General features: G+C 44.0%; 1 protein-coding gene across 11 annotated transcripts in view; it reads right to left on the bottom strand.

The window, feature by feature from the left end:
* GTF2I (general transcription factor IIi) overlaps positions 1-16,265 on the bottom strand; it is an 86,556-nt gene extending 70,291 nt beyond the window's left edge. For 9 of the 11 annotated variants that reach the window (XR_009933883.1, XM_062507292.1, XM_062507293.1 and 6 more), the window contains exons 1-3: positions 10,141-10,241; positions 8,537-8,642; positions 7,042-7,180 (exon numbers count right to left, since the gene is read on the bottom strand). Coding sequence is in view for 9 of the 11 variants with exons in the window: in XM_062507292.1 (XP_062363276.1) it covers positions 7,042-7,180; positions 8,537-8,642; positions 10,141-10,190 (295 nt within the window). In the remaining 2 variants the exon portion in view is untranslated. Of the gene's footprint in view, positions 1-176; positions 274-7,041; positions 7,181-8,536; positions 8,643-10,140; positions 10,242-16,094 lie in introns of those variants that run through there. The other 2 variants (XM_062507290.1, XM_062507295.1) reach the window with 2 other exon arrangements.
* Between the last annotated feature and the right edge of the window lie 1,228 nt (positions 16,266-17,493).

Raw genomic sequence — 17,493 nt, 5'->3', positions numbered from 1 at the left:
CTTGTTCTAGTCTCTGAGCAGGAGAGAGGAAGTAAGAACACTTCCAGTATTAAAAAGCAAACCAAAGCAACAGTTTTGGGTGGCAGCCTTTCTTTCTCATAATTAAATTCCTGCAAAGATTTACTGAGAATCACCCAGCAAAAGCAGAGGCAAACAACAGAGATATGCTTGCCTACCTGAAAGGAAAGGCAAGGGAGATCTGTGTTCCTTTGTGCTTGTGCAAGAGCATAATCAGTGCTGAAGCTGTGTCATGACTTCACCACAAGCCAGCACAGCAGTAAGCCTGAAACACTGCGATGTGCATCACCAGGACTGCTGGCATCAGAATTCTACACTGACACAAGAAAACAAACATCAGTTTGTGTCAGCAACTGATGAGATGGGACTTCAGGGAATGCCAGTGCTGAACTTGATTTATTGACTACAAAGCTCAGTCTGTACAGCCTTACAGCTTTGAATAGAATTTTCTACTGCCGAGCAATAACCACATTGTCCATGTTTCTTATAAATATGAACTACAATCTTTGCAGATGCAGTTTCACATGGCTACCTAAAAACAAAACACAACATTCCTTTCCTACCTCCCTCAGATCTCTGTTTGAATTTCACATGGTTTTTGCCCCACAAGAACAAGGATGTCTGGCCCATCCATCACCTCCACAGAACTCCCCATTCCACTGCTCAGCTGCCTCTCCATAAGTTTGAACAACTGATTACAAATGGGCTGTGAAATGAGCTGAAGCAGCAATGCTTTTAGTAAAACCACATTTATCATCTTAAAAACACGTATCTTCATTTAAAAGAGAATCTCATCCTTCCTCTGCAGACCATACGTCTGCTTTGTGCCCTGGAAACCTGCCTTCACGTGACATTTAGCTTGCTAGCTCTTCAGGCCTGAAACTTTTCTTTCTCTGCAGTATGACCTATCAGAACACAAAAAATAATGCTAAACTGAAATGTTATATACCTGCAACACAGGTGTTTAATCAATGACAGCTTTTAAGATTTGCCTGTGGACTTGGGATTAGACATCAGTTTCCATTTACAGCTACATCTAATGTAGCTTTTTGAGTGGGCATTTTTCCCATGTAAGAAACTGATTCACTGAAAATGCCTTTACTGCCAGCAGCTTCAGAACATGTACTGACACTTTCTAAAAATAATAAACAAACCAAAATTAAGATGACAACACTGCCCACTTCATATGAAAATTAAAAGCAGACAGAAAGATAAATTTTCTTTCTTAACTAGAAGACAAACCCTTATGGGGTCTTTTCAGTACATGATTTTTACACATTTTCTTAAGATCACATTATGCATCTGCCTCCCCAACCCTTCCCACGATCACTGGCTGATTTTCATCAAGACTCAGATTAAGTTCAAGAAACAAGATTAAGTTTCAAACGCAGCAAGATTCGTAACAGCCTTGTACAACCAATCAAACCTAGCAGGCGTTCACTCCTCCTGGCACTACCAATGGACACACAAACCCTTGGAGGTTACACAACTTCACAGGCATTTCTGAAGCCCTTGCCACAATTACTGGAGCCCCAAGGAGGATTCAGGCTACATTTGAGAGGGGATATCTATGGCATATGCAACAAGATCTGGTGCAGAAGAGGGATGGGGGGTTGTATTTACAGGGTAAATGGCTCACGAAGGGGGAGGAATAGTTATATGGTAAAAGAATAGCATTCTGCACAGTTGTGAGCATCCTGCAGAATGAGTTTCACTTCACTACTCTTCTGGATTCAGCAGGATTACAGCTACACAACTCCCCACAACCCTCATTTTGCAACGACAGTCAATACCTTCACCACACATGTACTGATGCCCCATGACCTGAAGCATGTGATGATGATGATGCTGTTGTCTCCTACCCAATACTCCCTACGGGAAGTGAGGTGGAAGAGACTATTAAATCAATTACTGACGGAATATGCAGGCGATAATAAAGTACAACATTAACAGTGGACCACCTTGTGGGTAAAGGGACACAAAGTTAGCCCAATGACCAGGCCACAGACATCCCCAGGCCAGTATTAGGTGACATCAAAAACACAGCTAGGAAAGCACTCGTGCAGGTGCCTGAGGGCAGCACACTGGCTTTGGACATTGCTGATATAAGACAAGGGCCCAACAAGGACTATATGCAGCTTATCAATCATCTCAGACAGGCCCTAGAGAGACAAATTGCACAAGAGTGAGCCAAAGATGAGTTGTTAAAAAAAGACCAGCAGTATCAAATGCAAACCCCAAATGTAAAAAGATGTTGCGTGCTCTTCCCACACAGGCAGAGCCTATGTTAACACAGAAGATCGAGGCCCGCAATCACCTCAGAACACCTGAACACTCTGCTGCCTTACAGGCACAGGCGATAGGACAAGGGGTTGCAGAGGCATTAGCCACAATGTGGGTCATCCTGAAGGGCCATCAACAACAGGGCCCGGGAACTTGCTATGGATACGGCCAAAATGGACATTTTGCAAAGGACTGCTTTCAGCGAGGAGAGAAACGTGCTCCTAGGACCTGTGGGTGCAAAAGAGATTTCCAGCACACTAAACGATTTTGCCCCAGACAGGAAAATCGTAGCAGGCGACTGTCAGGAACTTCCAGCGGAGTGCAGGTCAGCCCCGCGCGAGGACACAAACGTTCCACTCGACCCTGTCCACCCTCACTGAAGGACAAGTGGCCCAAAACTAACATCTCCTCACAGGGCTTCCAGCAACCCTGCCCCCAGGAGCCAGGTTGCACTTGGCAAGTGCCAAGTCAGTAATAATGACCGACTACTCTACACATACCAATTCCACTGGACAGCTTGGGCCTAAAGATCAGCCCCGGAAACTGTTGATACTGTGGAAATGCAGATTGAGGAACAAGTGTTTTTTTGTGTTGCCATCCTTGTTGTCCATAACATCCAAGCAGGAGATCACAGTTTTAGCAATGTGTACTGACCCACCATGCTTCATCCCTCAAGCACTGTCAATCGCATAGGCAATTCTCCTCCCAGATAGCAACTAGGGAAGTGCACCAAAGTCTTTAGTAATGTGGACAAACATAATCAGTAACAAGCGTCCACAATTAACACGTACACTCAAACTTAACACCAAAAAGGTTACTGTTCCAGTAACCTGTAGATACAGGTGCAGACATGACAGTCATCTCACAGTCCAAATGGCCTCCTGACCAGACTCTTATACCTGCTCCAGTGACATTATCTGGGATCAGAGGCAACAGCGACAGCCTTAGCACAGAGGTAATCAAAACTGAGGGACCTAAAGGCCATATTGCCAACTCAAGGCATTTTGTTGTAAGGACAGACACCCCCATAGTTATATGGAGGAGGGACATTTTATCCCCACAGGGAATGTGCCTCAAGACGGATTTTTAGTTGGGGCCATTGAGAAGCATGACACTCTAAAAGTAACTTGGAAAACAGATGAACCTGTATGGGTAGATCAACAGCCCCTTTCCGAGGAAAACTTGACATGCTCAAGTCTCTAATGTGGGAACAACTTCAAAAGGGACATATTGTACCAACTACCAGACTGTGGAACAACCCAGTTTTTGTAAACAAGAAGTAAGAGTAAGTGGCGCCGACTACAAGATCTGCAAAAGATCAATGAAGTAATGGAGGACATGAGCACGTTACAACCAGGTTTACTGTCATCAGTGATGATTCCATGTGAATGGGAGCTGATTGTTATCGACTTGAAAGACTGTTTCTTCAACATATTTATTCGTCCAGAGGATGCCCCACGATTTGCGTTCTCAGTCCCAAGTATTAATCTGTAAGCCCTGCTCAAACGCTACCACTGGACCATATAGCCACAAGGCATGAAGAATTCTCCCACCATCTGCCAATGGTTTGTGGCCAAAGTCCTGGATCCAGTCCACAAAGAACATCCACAAGTCGTCATTTACCACTACATGGACAACATCCTCATCACCGCAGAGACCAATTCAATCCTAAATATTGCATTAAAGGCTGCCACTGCAGCACTCCAGCAGGCAGAGCTCACCATTGCAGAAGAGAAAATTCAGCAGATGTCACCGTGGAAATATTTGGGATTTCAGATTTGCTCCCAGACCATTCAACCTCAACTGTTGCAACTAAATGAAAACCCCTAGACGCTCTAAGATCTGCAAAGACTATTTGGAACCATCAATTGGGTTAGACCCTTCTTGGAATCACCAAGGAGAATTTAGCACCATTATTCAATCTGCTAAAAGAAGACACAGAGCTAAATTCACCATGATGACTACTCCATGAGGCAAAAGATGCCTTGGAGAAAGTGTCTCCAGCCATTTCAAGTCAACAAGCTCATCCTAATCAAATTAATCATAATTTGCCATTTTTGTTAGCCGTTCTGGGGAACAAGCCCCAACTTTATGCTTTAATTATCCAGTGGGACTCTAAATTATCTGATCCTTCATTGATTTTAGAATGGGGTTTCCTACTCCATCAGCCAGGGAAAACCATAACAACTAAATTGGAAATGATGGCTCAGCTTGCAACAAGAACCAGGTCACGTTTAAGTTCTCTTTCCAGCAAAGATTTTTCTGTAATATTTCTACCAGTAACTACTTTATATTCAGATTGGTTAATACAGCAATCAGAACATTTACAAACTGCATTAGAAAATTTCACTGGGCAAATTCCAATTCATTTCCCCAAACACAAATTATTGCATTCCTCTATTAATTTGATCCCTAAGCCACTAAAAAGTGATGTACCCCTCGATGCACTAAGCATCTTTACAGATGGATCAGGACAGACTCACAAATTGGTAATAGTGTGGCAAGATCCAGTAACACGGGATTGGAGGTTGAATATTGAGACCATGGAGGAATCGCCACGAACAGTTGAATTGGCAGCAGATGTCAGAGCATTTTCTAAATTTGCAGATCCTTTTAATTTAATCAATTCTGCTTGTGTTTCAGGAATCATGGAAAGGCCCGAAAATTCATTTTTTAAGACATTTTCTAATGATCAGTTATATTCTTTGCTTGAAAACTTAATCTCAATTCTTTCCCAGAGACAGCATCCTTATTTTGTTATGCACATACATTCACACACTTCATTACCAGGATTCTTAGCTGAAGGAAATGCATGAGCAAATACCGTTGCAACGGCTGTGCAAACAATCCTTCCAAACACCACTGGGGAAGCACACCTAAGTCATTCAATTTTCCATCAGAATACTGCTGCTCTTAATCAAATGTTTAATTTTACTAGGGACCAAGTCCAAGCAATCATTGCCACGACTGCTACAAGTGCTCTCTGCCATCTATTAGGACAGGAGTCAATCCTAGAGGGCTCCATAACCTACAAATTTGGCAGAGTGATGTCACGCACCACACACCTTTTGGCAAATTTAAGTAGAGACCCTAGCAACAGATGAAAGGCTTGCAAAGGTTCTCTATATACTTAATTTTTTTAACAATTATTTCACGGAGGGTAATCCACCAATAATCAGACACTTTTCCAATACAACGCAAGCATGGGTAAAAGAAAAACTCCCAGTGTTAGTCAAAGATCTAGAAACAAACCAAATTATGAGACCTTTCCCACTAATTACCTGGGAGAAAGGCTATGCTTGTGTTTCAACAGGTGGAGGACCTCGGTGGGTTCTTACTAAGAACATCAAGCCCTATCCACAGCTGCTACAGGAACATCAGTGAGAAGAACCCCCAAGTGAGGAAAAGACCAAGGCATCCAAAGAAATATCCATAAATAACAAGCATTAACTGTTTGCTTATTGATTTGTAGCCTTATATTGCAGATTTTACAAGACTAAACTCCTGGACATAGCCTTTGAAAGACTCCCTCTCATCCTATGCAGCCTCTGAAAAAGGAAAAAGGAATTGTTATACTTGATTCCTTAATCAGGCTGCAATTCTACATTTTGATATCTGTTACAACCCAACATTGTGGCGACTTTTCTTGGAGTAAATACTTGCACAGAAAGTCACTCTCCATGCCAGTAGGAGTGACAAAAAAAAATCAAGAGCCCTACCACAAATAACTGACCGTGAGACAGAGCTTCCAAGAGAATTTTACATAGCAGCAAAATTATTTTTGGAAGTAAGTTTTCTGTTACGGACTAAATGTAGCTGCTTTCCAAGCAGTATTTAACCTGACAACAACTTGATAGTTTTTTAAACTCCTCCTCAGACTAATTCTTCTATCATACCCTACCCTTGACCTGCATCTTCTCTCTTTCTCTAAGCAAATAAATATACATTTTGTTATTTATCAGGCAGTATCCACCTTATGTTATTAGGCAGTGTTCATCACCAACACTTTCCTAAATGAGTGCATCAACCCTCTCCCAGTCACTGAATCTTTGAAACCTGTCCCTAAAAATACTGTCCTGTATGAATGAATCAAGTTTTATGAACATGTAAGTTCCACTGTTTTACTGTAAAAATGAAATAAACAAAAAGCACACCCTCGATGTGCTTAAAGCAGTACAAAAGTAATGCAGATGTAACTTTAAGTCATTATGGTACAGGTGCATACTTCTGTCTACTAAATAAAAGTGGCATAAAAAAACTACACGAAAAAATGCTATTTTGTCAAAACTGTGTATCTGCTTTAATAAGGCATGAAGTGATCTGAAGAACCAGGACCACCTGAGCTGACAGAAGTACTCCTCTACCTATTCAGTCTCTCTTTGGTCTTCCTGAGTAGAAAAAAAAAAGGTTTGGAGGAGAGTATACAAAAAAAAATTAAAACACACTAGGAAATGCAGGATATATTGTAAGGGTAAACAGTCTAATACTTCTTATTGTACTAGTTTGTCACATTATTTAAGAAAAAAAAAAAAGGAACATTTCCAGCCACTGTAGAAATAACACTCCAAACAAGACCACTGTTACTGCTCATTTTTATGTTCCTAAACAGCTTGATTTTCCATAACCAACATAATTACAGCATGCAGCCATGACAGACAAAATGTTGCTCCTGAAGTTATTAATATCATGCAGTATACATTATACAGCCTGTGACACATAAAAATAAAACATTGAACTTACAGTATTCAATAAAATCCATCTTAATCTCTTCTCTAGAGTTGACAAAGGCTTTTCCTCTCTCAGTTCCAACTACAAAAACATTTCTTTCATATACACCAATACAAGCAATTTCTGCCTTGGACTTGGCAAGTTCTTTACACTACAAAAAGAAAAAGAAAAAGCTTTTATTACCATAGTTAAGATGCAGTTAATAAAAATGTATGTGGTATCATGTAAAACAATTACTATACTATTGCAAGCATCCACCCTTCAGAAGGTACTGTGATCAACACAACATCAGCCAGTAGCAAAGCACAATTTACACATCTGGAATGCTTTTCTTCAGAAATCTTAAAAGCATTGTAGATTCATTAGTAAAATTAAGGCCTTGTATAGACTCAGAGATTGCATCACTTTTAATTAAAATTATTTATTTCATTAATCCATGTTAAATGATCACTTTCACATTAATCTTACTAAGTGTCTTGCTCCAACTTTCAACAAAGCATACAGGATTTTTGTGCATTCACTGCACACTACTCTCACACCATGTTCTGTTCAGAAAGGTGTGGTTCCAAGCAGAAGGGCTCCCTGTAGTCTGCCCTGTCCTGTCTGCTGGACCCAGGCACAGGTAAATTACCCTGAATGGAAGGATTGCACCATCCCTGCAAACACCTCCATATGTTCTGCCAGGAGAAATTTCTGGCAAAAATTAAAGCAGGAAGCCTATGGACAGAACAAGGATCCCAAGAAAACTGGCGAGATGACCAGGTAGTGATCACAAAAGGTCATTCTCTCCTAGGAACTAAATCAGATTTTGCTACAACCTATGAAAACACCAACAGCATGGGAGTAAAAAGTGACACAAAGACTTTAAGAATTAAATATACCTAACGGGATAGAAGACTTGCAATATATTGTCTTATAACTATTCACTCAAAGTTTCACTGCTAAAAAGAAAATGTTTGTTCTTGCTTATCATTAAAAAAACCCAATTTCAAAGAACCAAATCTTGGACAGTGCCTCAACTTCAAAGAAATGGGACAGGTATTTCCACTTACAACCCAGCCAACCATAAATATCACAACACAATAGCTTCTAAAAAACAAATGGTATGCCAACAAGAAGTACTTCCTGAACAAGTTTTGTTGAGTTGGTACAGCAGCTGAAGACAAGGCATTAGCCTCAAAACCATTCATTCACTCTGTATTACATATAACAAAGACCAGAACACACTCTTGCCTTTCAACCACGCTGTATCTAAGCAATCAACAAATATTTCCAATTTATTTGACAAAATAATATTTAAAACAACTACACCACAACAAGAAACAAGATTAATGATAGCACAATTTATCACAAGCAAAGGTAGAGTTACAGCTGGTTGGACAACACACAGTACTGCACAGATGCAACAATCCACCTTCCCTGCTGCCCAGTGGGAAGCAATACACTGATGTCATCCTGCAAATACCAAGACAGATTTATGATGCAGAAATTTAACTTCTCTACTAACCATTGACTCAAGTCCTGACATGAGGAATGTAACCACCATTCTGCTTTCTAAGGATTCCTCAACATGGATGGACGTTGCTGGTGCAATAGTTTGAGCCATTTTCCTCCTGTAAAATGAAAAGAAAAAACCTTTTCAGATATGTACAACAGTGCAAAAAAATGAAAATCTTATGCAAGCAAAGAAAAAAAAAATCAAAATCCCATAGAACACAGCCCATTACATACAAGCAACCAAACAAATAGGTTAATTAAGAGGACAAAGTGTTTATTTTTCTATTCTTAATGCCTCCTGCTGTTTCATCCAAAGCTGGAGCTAAATGTAAGATGAAATGCTGTATCATGATCAGGCCACAAACTATCTGTGCCCAGAAAAATCTATTTTAATTGACTAGCAGAATTTACATTGATTTTTCTTTCTTACCATGTCTAGATAAACACAGCAACAAACACTGGCATTAATAAACGGCAAATAATAATTATGACACAGCGACGATTGAGAGACAGGACTTTGCTTAATGCAAGCAAGAAGCCAAAGCAAATTTATTGATCCCACAGCCCAGTTTATGTAATCTTACAGTTTTGTGCAATAGGCAATAACGACAATATTTATATTTCTTAGCAACATTGATTAACTACACCTGTACTTAGCAACATTCACTGCACCTGCACTCTTGCAAGATTTTTTTTTTTTAGACAAAGCACTACATTCCTTTGGTTTCATCCTTCACGTTTCTGTTTGAAGTTCCCCAGGCTTCTGGCCCACCAAGTGCAGGATGTCCACATCATCCATCAACTCTGCAGTACTTTCTGCTCCACTACCCAGCTGCCCCCCTGCAACCACCTTTCCTACAAGCATGGTGGCCTAGGTCAAAACAAATTGTTGCATATAGCTAAAACTTCCTAAAAGAAAAGCCTTGTAAAACCTAGACAGAGGCTATCTGCCTCTGGCAGATTTCAGCCACAAGGTCTGTAAGCACTGCCTATCTAGGCAGTCAGCTCTTCTGTGATTTCATCTTCACTTACTGAGACCTTTCTCAGCTGACACAAAGAGATCAGGAGAGCAGTGCAGATGTTCTCCACAGGCTTTATTTCGTGAAGGGAAGTCAGGCAACAGTCCAAATACATGGGTTACTACAGGTTTTTTATAGGGTTCGGGTGGATTGAAAATAGGCCAACAGAATTAAAACACTATACATCTGCATAAAAGCTCTATGTTTAAAATAACCAATTACAGAAAATCAATTCTAACCAATTATCCTCTAGAAAGATAAGCAAGGGTCTAACATTTTTCTAGCATTAGTCATTCTAAGTAAGTAGTTTTTCTTATCTCAAAGAGAATACCAAAGAGGCCTCACAGGGGTATCTGCAGAGTAGTCAGTCTCCTCCACAGTAGATCAGGCCTTGCTGCTCTAGCTGAGCTAGCCTGTTAAGTTCCCATGCAAAAATAATTCCAAGAATAAAAATCAGCTTGCATAACCACCTATTCTTGTGAGAAAAACAGTTCACACCTGCAAAAATAAGAAGACTATCCTAGAATCTGTGAAGGAAGTATGCAAACTATCTAGAATGAGAAAGATCTGATGGACATGCATATTGGACACTTACCAACCAATGAACTGAGTTTCAGTGGATTGATAATCAACTGGATTTAGCATAGTGCCTTCTGATATTCCTACAAATATGAGCTATGTGAATGAAGATTTGGCTATTCTGCATGAAGAAACAAGAGTGTGTCTCCTCTGATTTCTATCTTCTAACATGAGGTCTGTAGCGACAATAATCACCACCCTGCCCCAAAATCACAGCCTCAAAGACTACAGTATCAGTAACTACAATATGACACTCTTATTTGCATATTTTTCAACTGTGGGATTAATTAACAGCTAAGTAGTGTCAACTAAGGCGCTAAAATTAATAATTAAGTTTCAGCAGTGACACAAAAAAAACCCCTTCTTTCTGTAGGTCATTCAGGAGATTTCCTACTTATTTAAGACTTAAGTAATAATCAAGACTTGTTTATGCTTCTGGTGGTAGCTTTGTTTACACAAGACTGATATATATGAGAATGAAGTTTCAGCAGCTTCCAAGAGCACATTTTTCTGTTGGATTGTTGCAGCTTGCTACGTTTACACATATTCAGAGCAATAACCTGACATGCTTGGAGAAAGAGAAAACTGGTAGATAATTTAGCTGTAACAAGTCCACATGCAAGTCAAGAAAAATCCCATCAACAGACAAGATGTATCAGATAAACAAGACATTTCACAGGCTGATGAGATACCTTGCTGCTCCTGTAGAACCTGGCCACACAGTGTGACTCAAATTTTCAAAGGTGACATGACAGAAGCCCAAATGATCAACACTGCAAACTCAAAACACATGTAGCAGCATTCTGGCTCTCAGGCACAGACCAGCAAGCTGCATTTTGCATGAAGTGCATTCTGGATAAAGTGGCAGAGAGTGGCACAGTCAGCAGCTGTTGGAGGATGCTAGTAATGGAGATGCTGAACACTGGCACACTGCTACACTGAGGAGGAAGCAAACAGGTCCTTCCACCAGGTCAGCTGTCCTGGCTGTGTCCTGCCCAACTCCTTGTGCAGCCCCAGCCTCCCCACTGGTGGAGTGAAAAGCAGAAAAGGCCTTGGCCCTGTACAAACACTGCTCAGAGGTAATGGCAATTTCTGTTTCCAGCAGAAATCCAAAACAGGGTTCTACACCAGATACTAAGAAAACTATCTCAGTTAGAACTAGCATACTGCCTAAGGTGAAGATCACCACAATACAGTGCTAAAAAAGTCCTTGAATTTTCCTTTTAGAAGGAGAAAAGTGAAGACCAAATGTTACAACCTACCTCTGAAGGCATGGTAAATGAGACCCCTGGGGGTCTCATTAAGTCTTATTAACCCCGGGGGGTTACCCAGGTTACACCCCCTAGTCAAACACTGAAAGATCACTAAATATATACAAACAAGAAAGTATACATATATATATATTTATTTGTGTGTATGTATCTTAGTTTAAGAGACAGGTCTCTGCCAAGGAAGGCGGGAACCTCCCCTGGAGTGGAAAACATGACCCCCTTCCGTCAGAACGACATAACCTTGAAATTCAGGAGCTCTCAGGCAAAGATGCGAGACGAGGAATGGCAGCTCCTTCCTAGCACGTGTAACAAGGCCAGCAAAGAGCAGCAGCAGCAGCACAAGAGCAGCAGAACCCAGCGCAGCCTCGTCCCGCTGCGCGCAGAGGGCGCTTTGCCCTCGGCTGCAGTTCCGGGCACGGCCGGCAGGGGCGCTGCCGGCTCCCGGCGGGCAGGGCGGGTGCGAGGGTTCCCCGCGCCGGCAGGGGGCGCCGTGCGCAGCTCGGGCACCGCACGGTAATGGCGGCTCGGCCGAGATGGGAAGGGACGGAGGAGAGGCCTCGCTCCACAAACCCCCCCCCGGGGCAGCCGATCCCCGTGCCCCAGCGGGAACCTCGGAGCGGCCGAGCTCACCCCGGGCAGCGAGCAAGAGGCGTCGGGAACTCGGCGGCTGCGGCTGTAACCGCGTGCCGCCCGGGCGGGCGGGGAACGCGGGCCGCGGCGGAGCGAAATCTCGGAGCGGCGGCGGAAAAAACGGCGGGGGCCGAGCAGCGGCAGCCCGGCTCCCGAACAGGGCCGGGAGAGGCTCCCCGGGAGGGGAAAGGAGCTCGGGGATCCCGGGCTTCCCCTGAGGCACCCCAGCAGATGGTGAAAGTCCCTTTTCGAGGGAGGCAGGGTGTTAGTAAGGTCCCCGTGCAATGGCCGCTCTTACGAGCGGAGCTGCGCTCACGGTAGAAGAAAGACAGAGCACAGAACCCGCAGTGCTGGGGAACTCTCCCCACAGTGACCGCAGCCTGTCTCCCCTGGGAATGCTGAGAGAACAGGAGCCAGCAGCTGCCCCAGTCCCTTTTTTCCCCAGCCCAATTCTCCCAGTATCTCTGAAGGAGAGAAGCCCTCGTAAGACTGCAGCCAGGTGCCCTCCTGCCCTGAGCTTGGCAACTTCTTTTCTCTCTTGTAAGTACCCGGTCGTCCTGGTTTCTAAGCAACAAAATGGGAGAACACTCCCTAAGAACAAGGAAACAAAAGGAAAACCCCTAACCTCTAATAATATGGCATGTTTACTTTAGAACATTTTGGTTGCAATGGAAAAGAGGTATATAGCTATTCCAGTTATTATTTATAGCAACAATATAGAAGCACAAAGACATAATTTAAGAAAATATATAAGGAAAAGAAAAAAAAGGGAAGAAAGGATAAGAGTAGATAATAGAGAGTAAAAATATCACCACCCATGGATCCAGCAACAAGACTTGATTGTTACAATTTAGATTGGTCAAAGTGATGGTCACAGACCTGATCTGTCGGGGTGGGGCAACCCCATGAAACAGAGTTCAATGGGTTAGTATCAGTTCAGTTCAGGTGGGAACACCCAGATGTCTCCTCTGAAAGGAGATTTACAGTGTCTGCTGCAACCCTGTTGGTCATGCACAGTCTAGCTGTCCTCACTAGTGTATTATTACATTCAACCAAATGAACCAGAATACTGATTTCCATGGAACAAATTACATGTGTTCTTCCTGGCATTAAAGGAAGAACATTGGTCAATCCTCTTATAAGGCTCTCTTCACCCTGAATTGTCGTAGTGTGTTTTTTCTTTAATGGTTTGTTCCTGTTCCCCCCTGTGCTGTTGGTTAACCTAAGCTGTGCCCTCCTGCCCAGCTGCCCCTCATATCCAAAGACCTGCCCCATGTTGAGGAAATGTCCTTTGCCCTTCCCCCTGCCAAGCTGTTAATCCTTCCTTGTGACAAACCCCTGCTTGGAAATGTCCTTTGGAAATCCTCTAATCTTCAAAGCCCCACTGGCTTGTTTAAATTGTTCCCTCATTGGGTTGTGTATTATAAACCCCACCTTGCGCTCCTCCCCAGCCTTCCCCCTCTTGGCTGAGAAGTTGTACCCTCCCCTAGAACCTCCCCAGTACAAAAGTCCCTGCATACCGAGTATCTTTTGTCTTTCTTCCCTGGTCCCTCCTCGGAATTTATATGGAAGACCTCTCCCTCATCCTTGCCTCTGCCTGCACCTGATTAGATCATAGTGCCCTGGAGCCTCTACCCAGCTAAGCTGTATCTCAGATCTCTGTTTCTGGGAACAGCCACTCCTTGACACGATATCAGGAACTAGAGGGTTAAATCCAGCATCAGGTCAGGCTCCACATCACAGAATAAAAAGTCCAGGGACCAGAAATAAAAGTCAACTTGACAAGCCTGAGTTTAGGAATGTGTTGGTAACTTTTTCCTCAGAAAATTACAAACACACAGTCTTTTCAGAGCAACACAAGCTTCAATCAAACTTCTATAAAAAGGTTCTCATGTCCTGATGGATAAGAAAAAAAGGTTACCAGTAGTGATACCTCAGTTGTCCCTCACGTCCCCTATACCAGGCTGTTTAAGAGACAAACTTTTATGACATCTAATTTACATAACAGAATTACAAGTTTGGGGTTTTTTTTGTTTAGTTACTGTTTTCTTTCCTTTAAAATGCTTCATTGGATTTTGTTATCTTAAATGCAGACTAAAAGTTAAACAAGCAGAAAAAAATATGAGATATATTTAAAAAAGGAGTCGAAAAGTTGTTCCTTATTGTGAGATACTGAATGAAAGACTTGTACACGGACAACTCAGCAACATGATTAGCTTACAGGGGGCAGCTGCACTCCTGAAAGTCACCATGCAGATGCTTCTCTCAAGCACCTCACATACCAAACCTTCGATAAAAGAAGCCTGAAAACAAAGAACTGACAACACAACAGGTGATACCCAAAATATTTTGTGATTAAAAACGCTGCTGTGAAGCCAAGAGACGCTAGTAAGGTTATACGTCCATACAGATGTACAGTTATATGCCAACCTCTCTTTAGCACCAGGCTGACAGGCTTCTGCAGCAATTCTTTGTTGTCAGCTGGAGCTGTTCTTGGCTAGCAGCCGAGCTGCTGCACACAGGGCCACTAAGATGATTAGATAGACAGAACAAGGCTCCTACAAGGAAAGGCTGAGAGAACTGGAATTGTTCAGCCTGGAGAAAAGAAGGCCCCAAGATGACCTAATTGTGGCATTTCAGAACCTGAAGGTAGCCTACAAAAAAGCTGGACAGGGACTTTGAACAAGGGCCTGGAGAGAAAGGACTAGGGGGAAAGACTTCACACTGACAGAGGGCAGGGTTAGACTGGGTATTTTGAGGGTGTTGATGCTTGTATACACAGCTTGAGTTATAAAATATCAATATAACCTGATGTATCTATATAACCTGGTATCAATATAACCTGAATTACAGCTTTTTATACCTATATAACCTGATATAAATTACTTCCTAGACAATGTAATGGCTAGTATATGGTTAAGCAATAACTGCTTAATGCTGAATAGACACAAAAGAAGACAAAAACTCACCAGGTGGACAACTTTAGAGACAGATAAGTATTAATGAAAAATGGGCAAGTGCAAAGCCAATTAACCACAAAATAAAGAAATTAGGACCAGACAGCCCAAGGAACACTGTAAGTGTGCATGCTCTCAAGACAGAAAGTTCAGATGCAAAGAAGACCCCGGAAGCCTTTATCAACGACCCCTGATGACCCCTGAATTGGGGAGGCGCAAGAGCGTTGCAAAGGAACTATCTAATATCCCTGAGCTCATGCTATGTAAATTAGTTCCGGTGTGTAGGTGATCTTAAAATGACATCATAACACTAGGCAATACTTATTGTATAAATATACCACAGCACCTGACAAAGGTGGGCGAGTTAGGTGGAGATGTCCCCCTCACCACAAGCACTGGAATAAACAAATTCCTGCTCTACAGACATCGGACTACGGGGATTTATTTCAGGCCTATCTTTCAGGCAGCAGTGGTGAGGCCCTGGCAAGCTGGGCAATGCTAGGAGCGACCTGGTCTAGTGGAAGCTTTAATAAGAACTACAGGATTTTTAAGTATTTTCCTATCCAAAGCTTTCTCTGATTCCGTAATTTCTACCCAGCGGCACGCAGCCTGGGCGCCAGTGCCTGCCTTGGGTGCGGTGAGAGCTGCTCACAGGAGCTCGTGTGTTGCCGTGCGCTGCCGTACACAGGACCGAGCGGGACTCGGACCTCTCCCCCGCTCGCAGCCGCACGACAAGGCCCGTCCGGAGCAGCCGCGGGGCCGGCGCAGGTTCCGCCACGGCCCCTCGCACACCTCCCCGCTCCGCCCCTTCCCTTCCCTTCCCTTCCCTTCCCTTCCCTTCCCTTCCCTTCCCTTCCCTTCCCTTCCCTTCCCCTCCCCGCGGCCGCCACGGGCAGGGCTCCGGCACGCGCGCGCCGCCCTGCACGACCAACGGGTGGAGGCAGCGCCCCCTGCCGCCGGCGGAGGGAGCGCAGCCCCCCGTGAGAGCGGCGGGGGAGCGACCCCGACCGCCGAGCCCGCCTCGGCCCCGCGCGGCTCCAAACCTCCGCGACCGCGCGTCACGGTCCGGACCTCGCTCCACCCCGCCGGGCCCGGCCTGCCCTCCCACTCACCCGCCCCGGGCGCGGGCAGCCCGGTCCCTCTGCCTGGAGACGCCGCTCGGCTACGGGAGGACGCCGGGACAGCGGCGCTTTTCCTGCGGGCTCTCTGCGCAGTCGAGCGGCCCCGCTCGTCCCTCGCGGTGTCGGGCCGACCCCGGCGCCTCACCGGGCGAGGGAAGGCTCGGTCGCGCAGCCGCGGCGGCGCAGGCGCTCGCGGGGGCCGCCGGGAGTCGCAGTCTGGGCCGGAGCTCCCGCCGGGCAGCGCGCCAGGGCCGCGGGCCGGGCGTGCCCCCGAGCCCTTCCTGCGGCCCGGGGCCCGCGGGGCCTGGGGGCGCCGAGCTGCCCTGCGCCCTAAGTGATGGCAGCAACAGCCTCCGCCAGCAGAAGGCTTGCTGAGGGGTACTCGGGACCTTCGTGGCAAAGCAATGTCAGGAAAATTAAACCACGAACACCAGAGGTTTATGTCCAAAACGGAGACGGAGGAGTCCTGCAACTTTATTTGAATTAAGGGAGAGGCCATGGGGCATTCCCTTTGGGGTCCTTCAAATTTTTGGAGGATGCAGCCTCCTTTTTATCCCCATTTCCCGGCTTCTCTCTTTCCCCATGCGCTGAGGTACTTGGGAGGCACAGGCTTCCCAGAACGCTTGATACCCGAGATTCCCCTCTAATGTGCAACCCTCCCTTTTAATTTTTAATTCTTAGGGAATTCATGGTTTTTCCCCATTGCTTCTTTCATCGTCCACTATACATTTTCATTTATCAGCAAACTTAGAGTTTGTAAAGGCCAGTATCTTTTTTTTTTTTTCCATTCATCAATCAGTGGAATCGTTCCCATTGTTTCTTTTATCTCTTAGTGCTACTCTTATCGACCAGCAGACCCACAGCTTGTTTGTAAAGACAAATCTGTCATTCCTCTCAGCAGTCTTTAATTTCATTTTCAAAGATGTTAAGCAAAATGGATGCTACCTATGAGATCTTTTTTCCTGGCTAAAAAGTATCAAATGTTTTGTTTGACATCAGTATTCCTTTCCTTTGAATTTAGCTTCAATGTAGTAAATGTAGATGGAAAGTTTTCCATTCAAAGGAAGATGTTGCATTTCAAAATTTGATCCAACTCAAATTCAATTAAAACCAAGAGATTTTAAATCAAACTACCATTTTCATAAATAACATTATATTTACAGTGTGTAGACTCCCAAAACTGCTGATTCTCAAAATGTTCACAATATGTTTTAGAGTTGGTCAAGAACAACCACCAAACACTACATTTTTAAGTAAATGTCATTTGTAAAGAAATGGAAGCATTCAGCTTCCTCCTAGTTGTAATAAATAGCAAGAAATCTGTCCGGGGAATAAAGCTCAGACACTGGGAAAGGGCCCTTCAGGATATGCTTTGGCCATTCTTGTACCA

Source organism: Cinclus cinclus, chromosome 22, assembly GCF_963662255.1.
Source record: "Cinclus cinclus chromosome 22, bCinCin1.1, whole genome shotgun sequence".
Taxonomy (NCBI): domain Eukaryota; kingdom Metazoa; phylum Chordata; class Aves; order Passeriformes; family Cinclidae; genus Cinclus; species Cinclus cinclus.
Note: the sequence above shows the minus strand (reverse complement) of the source record. Positions and strands in the feature narration are given on the sequence as shown.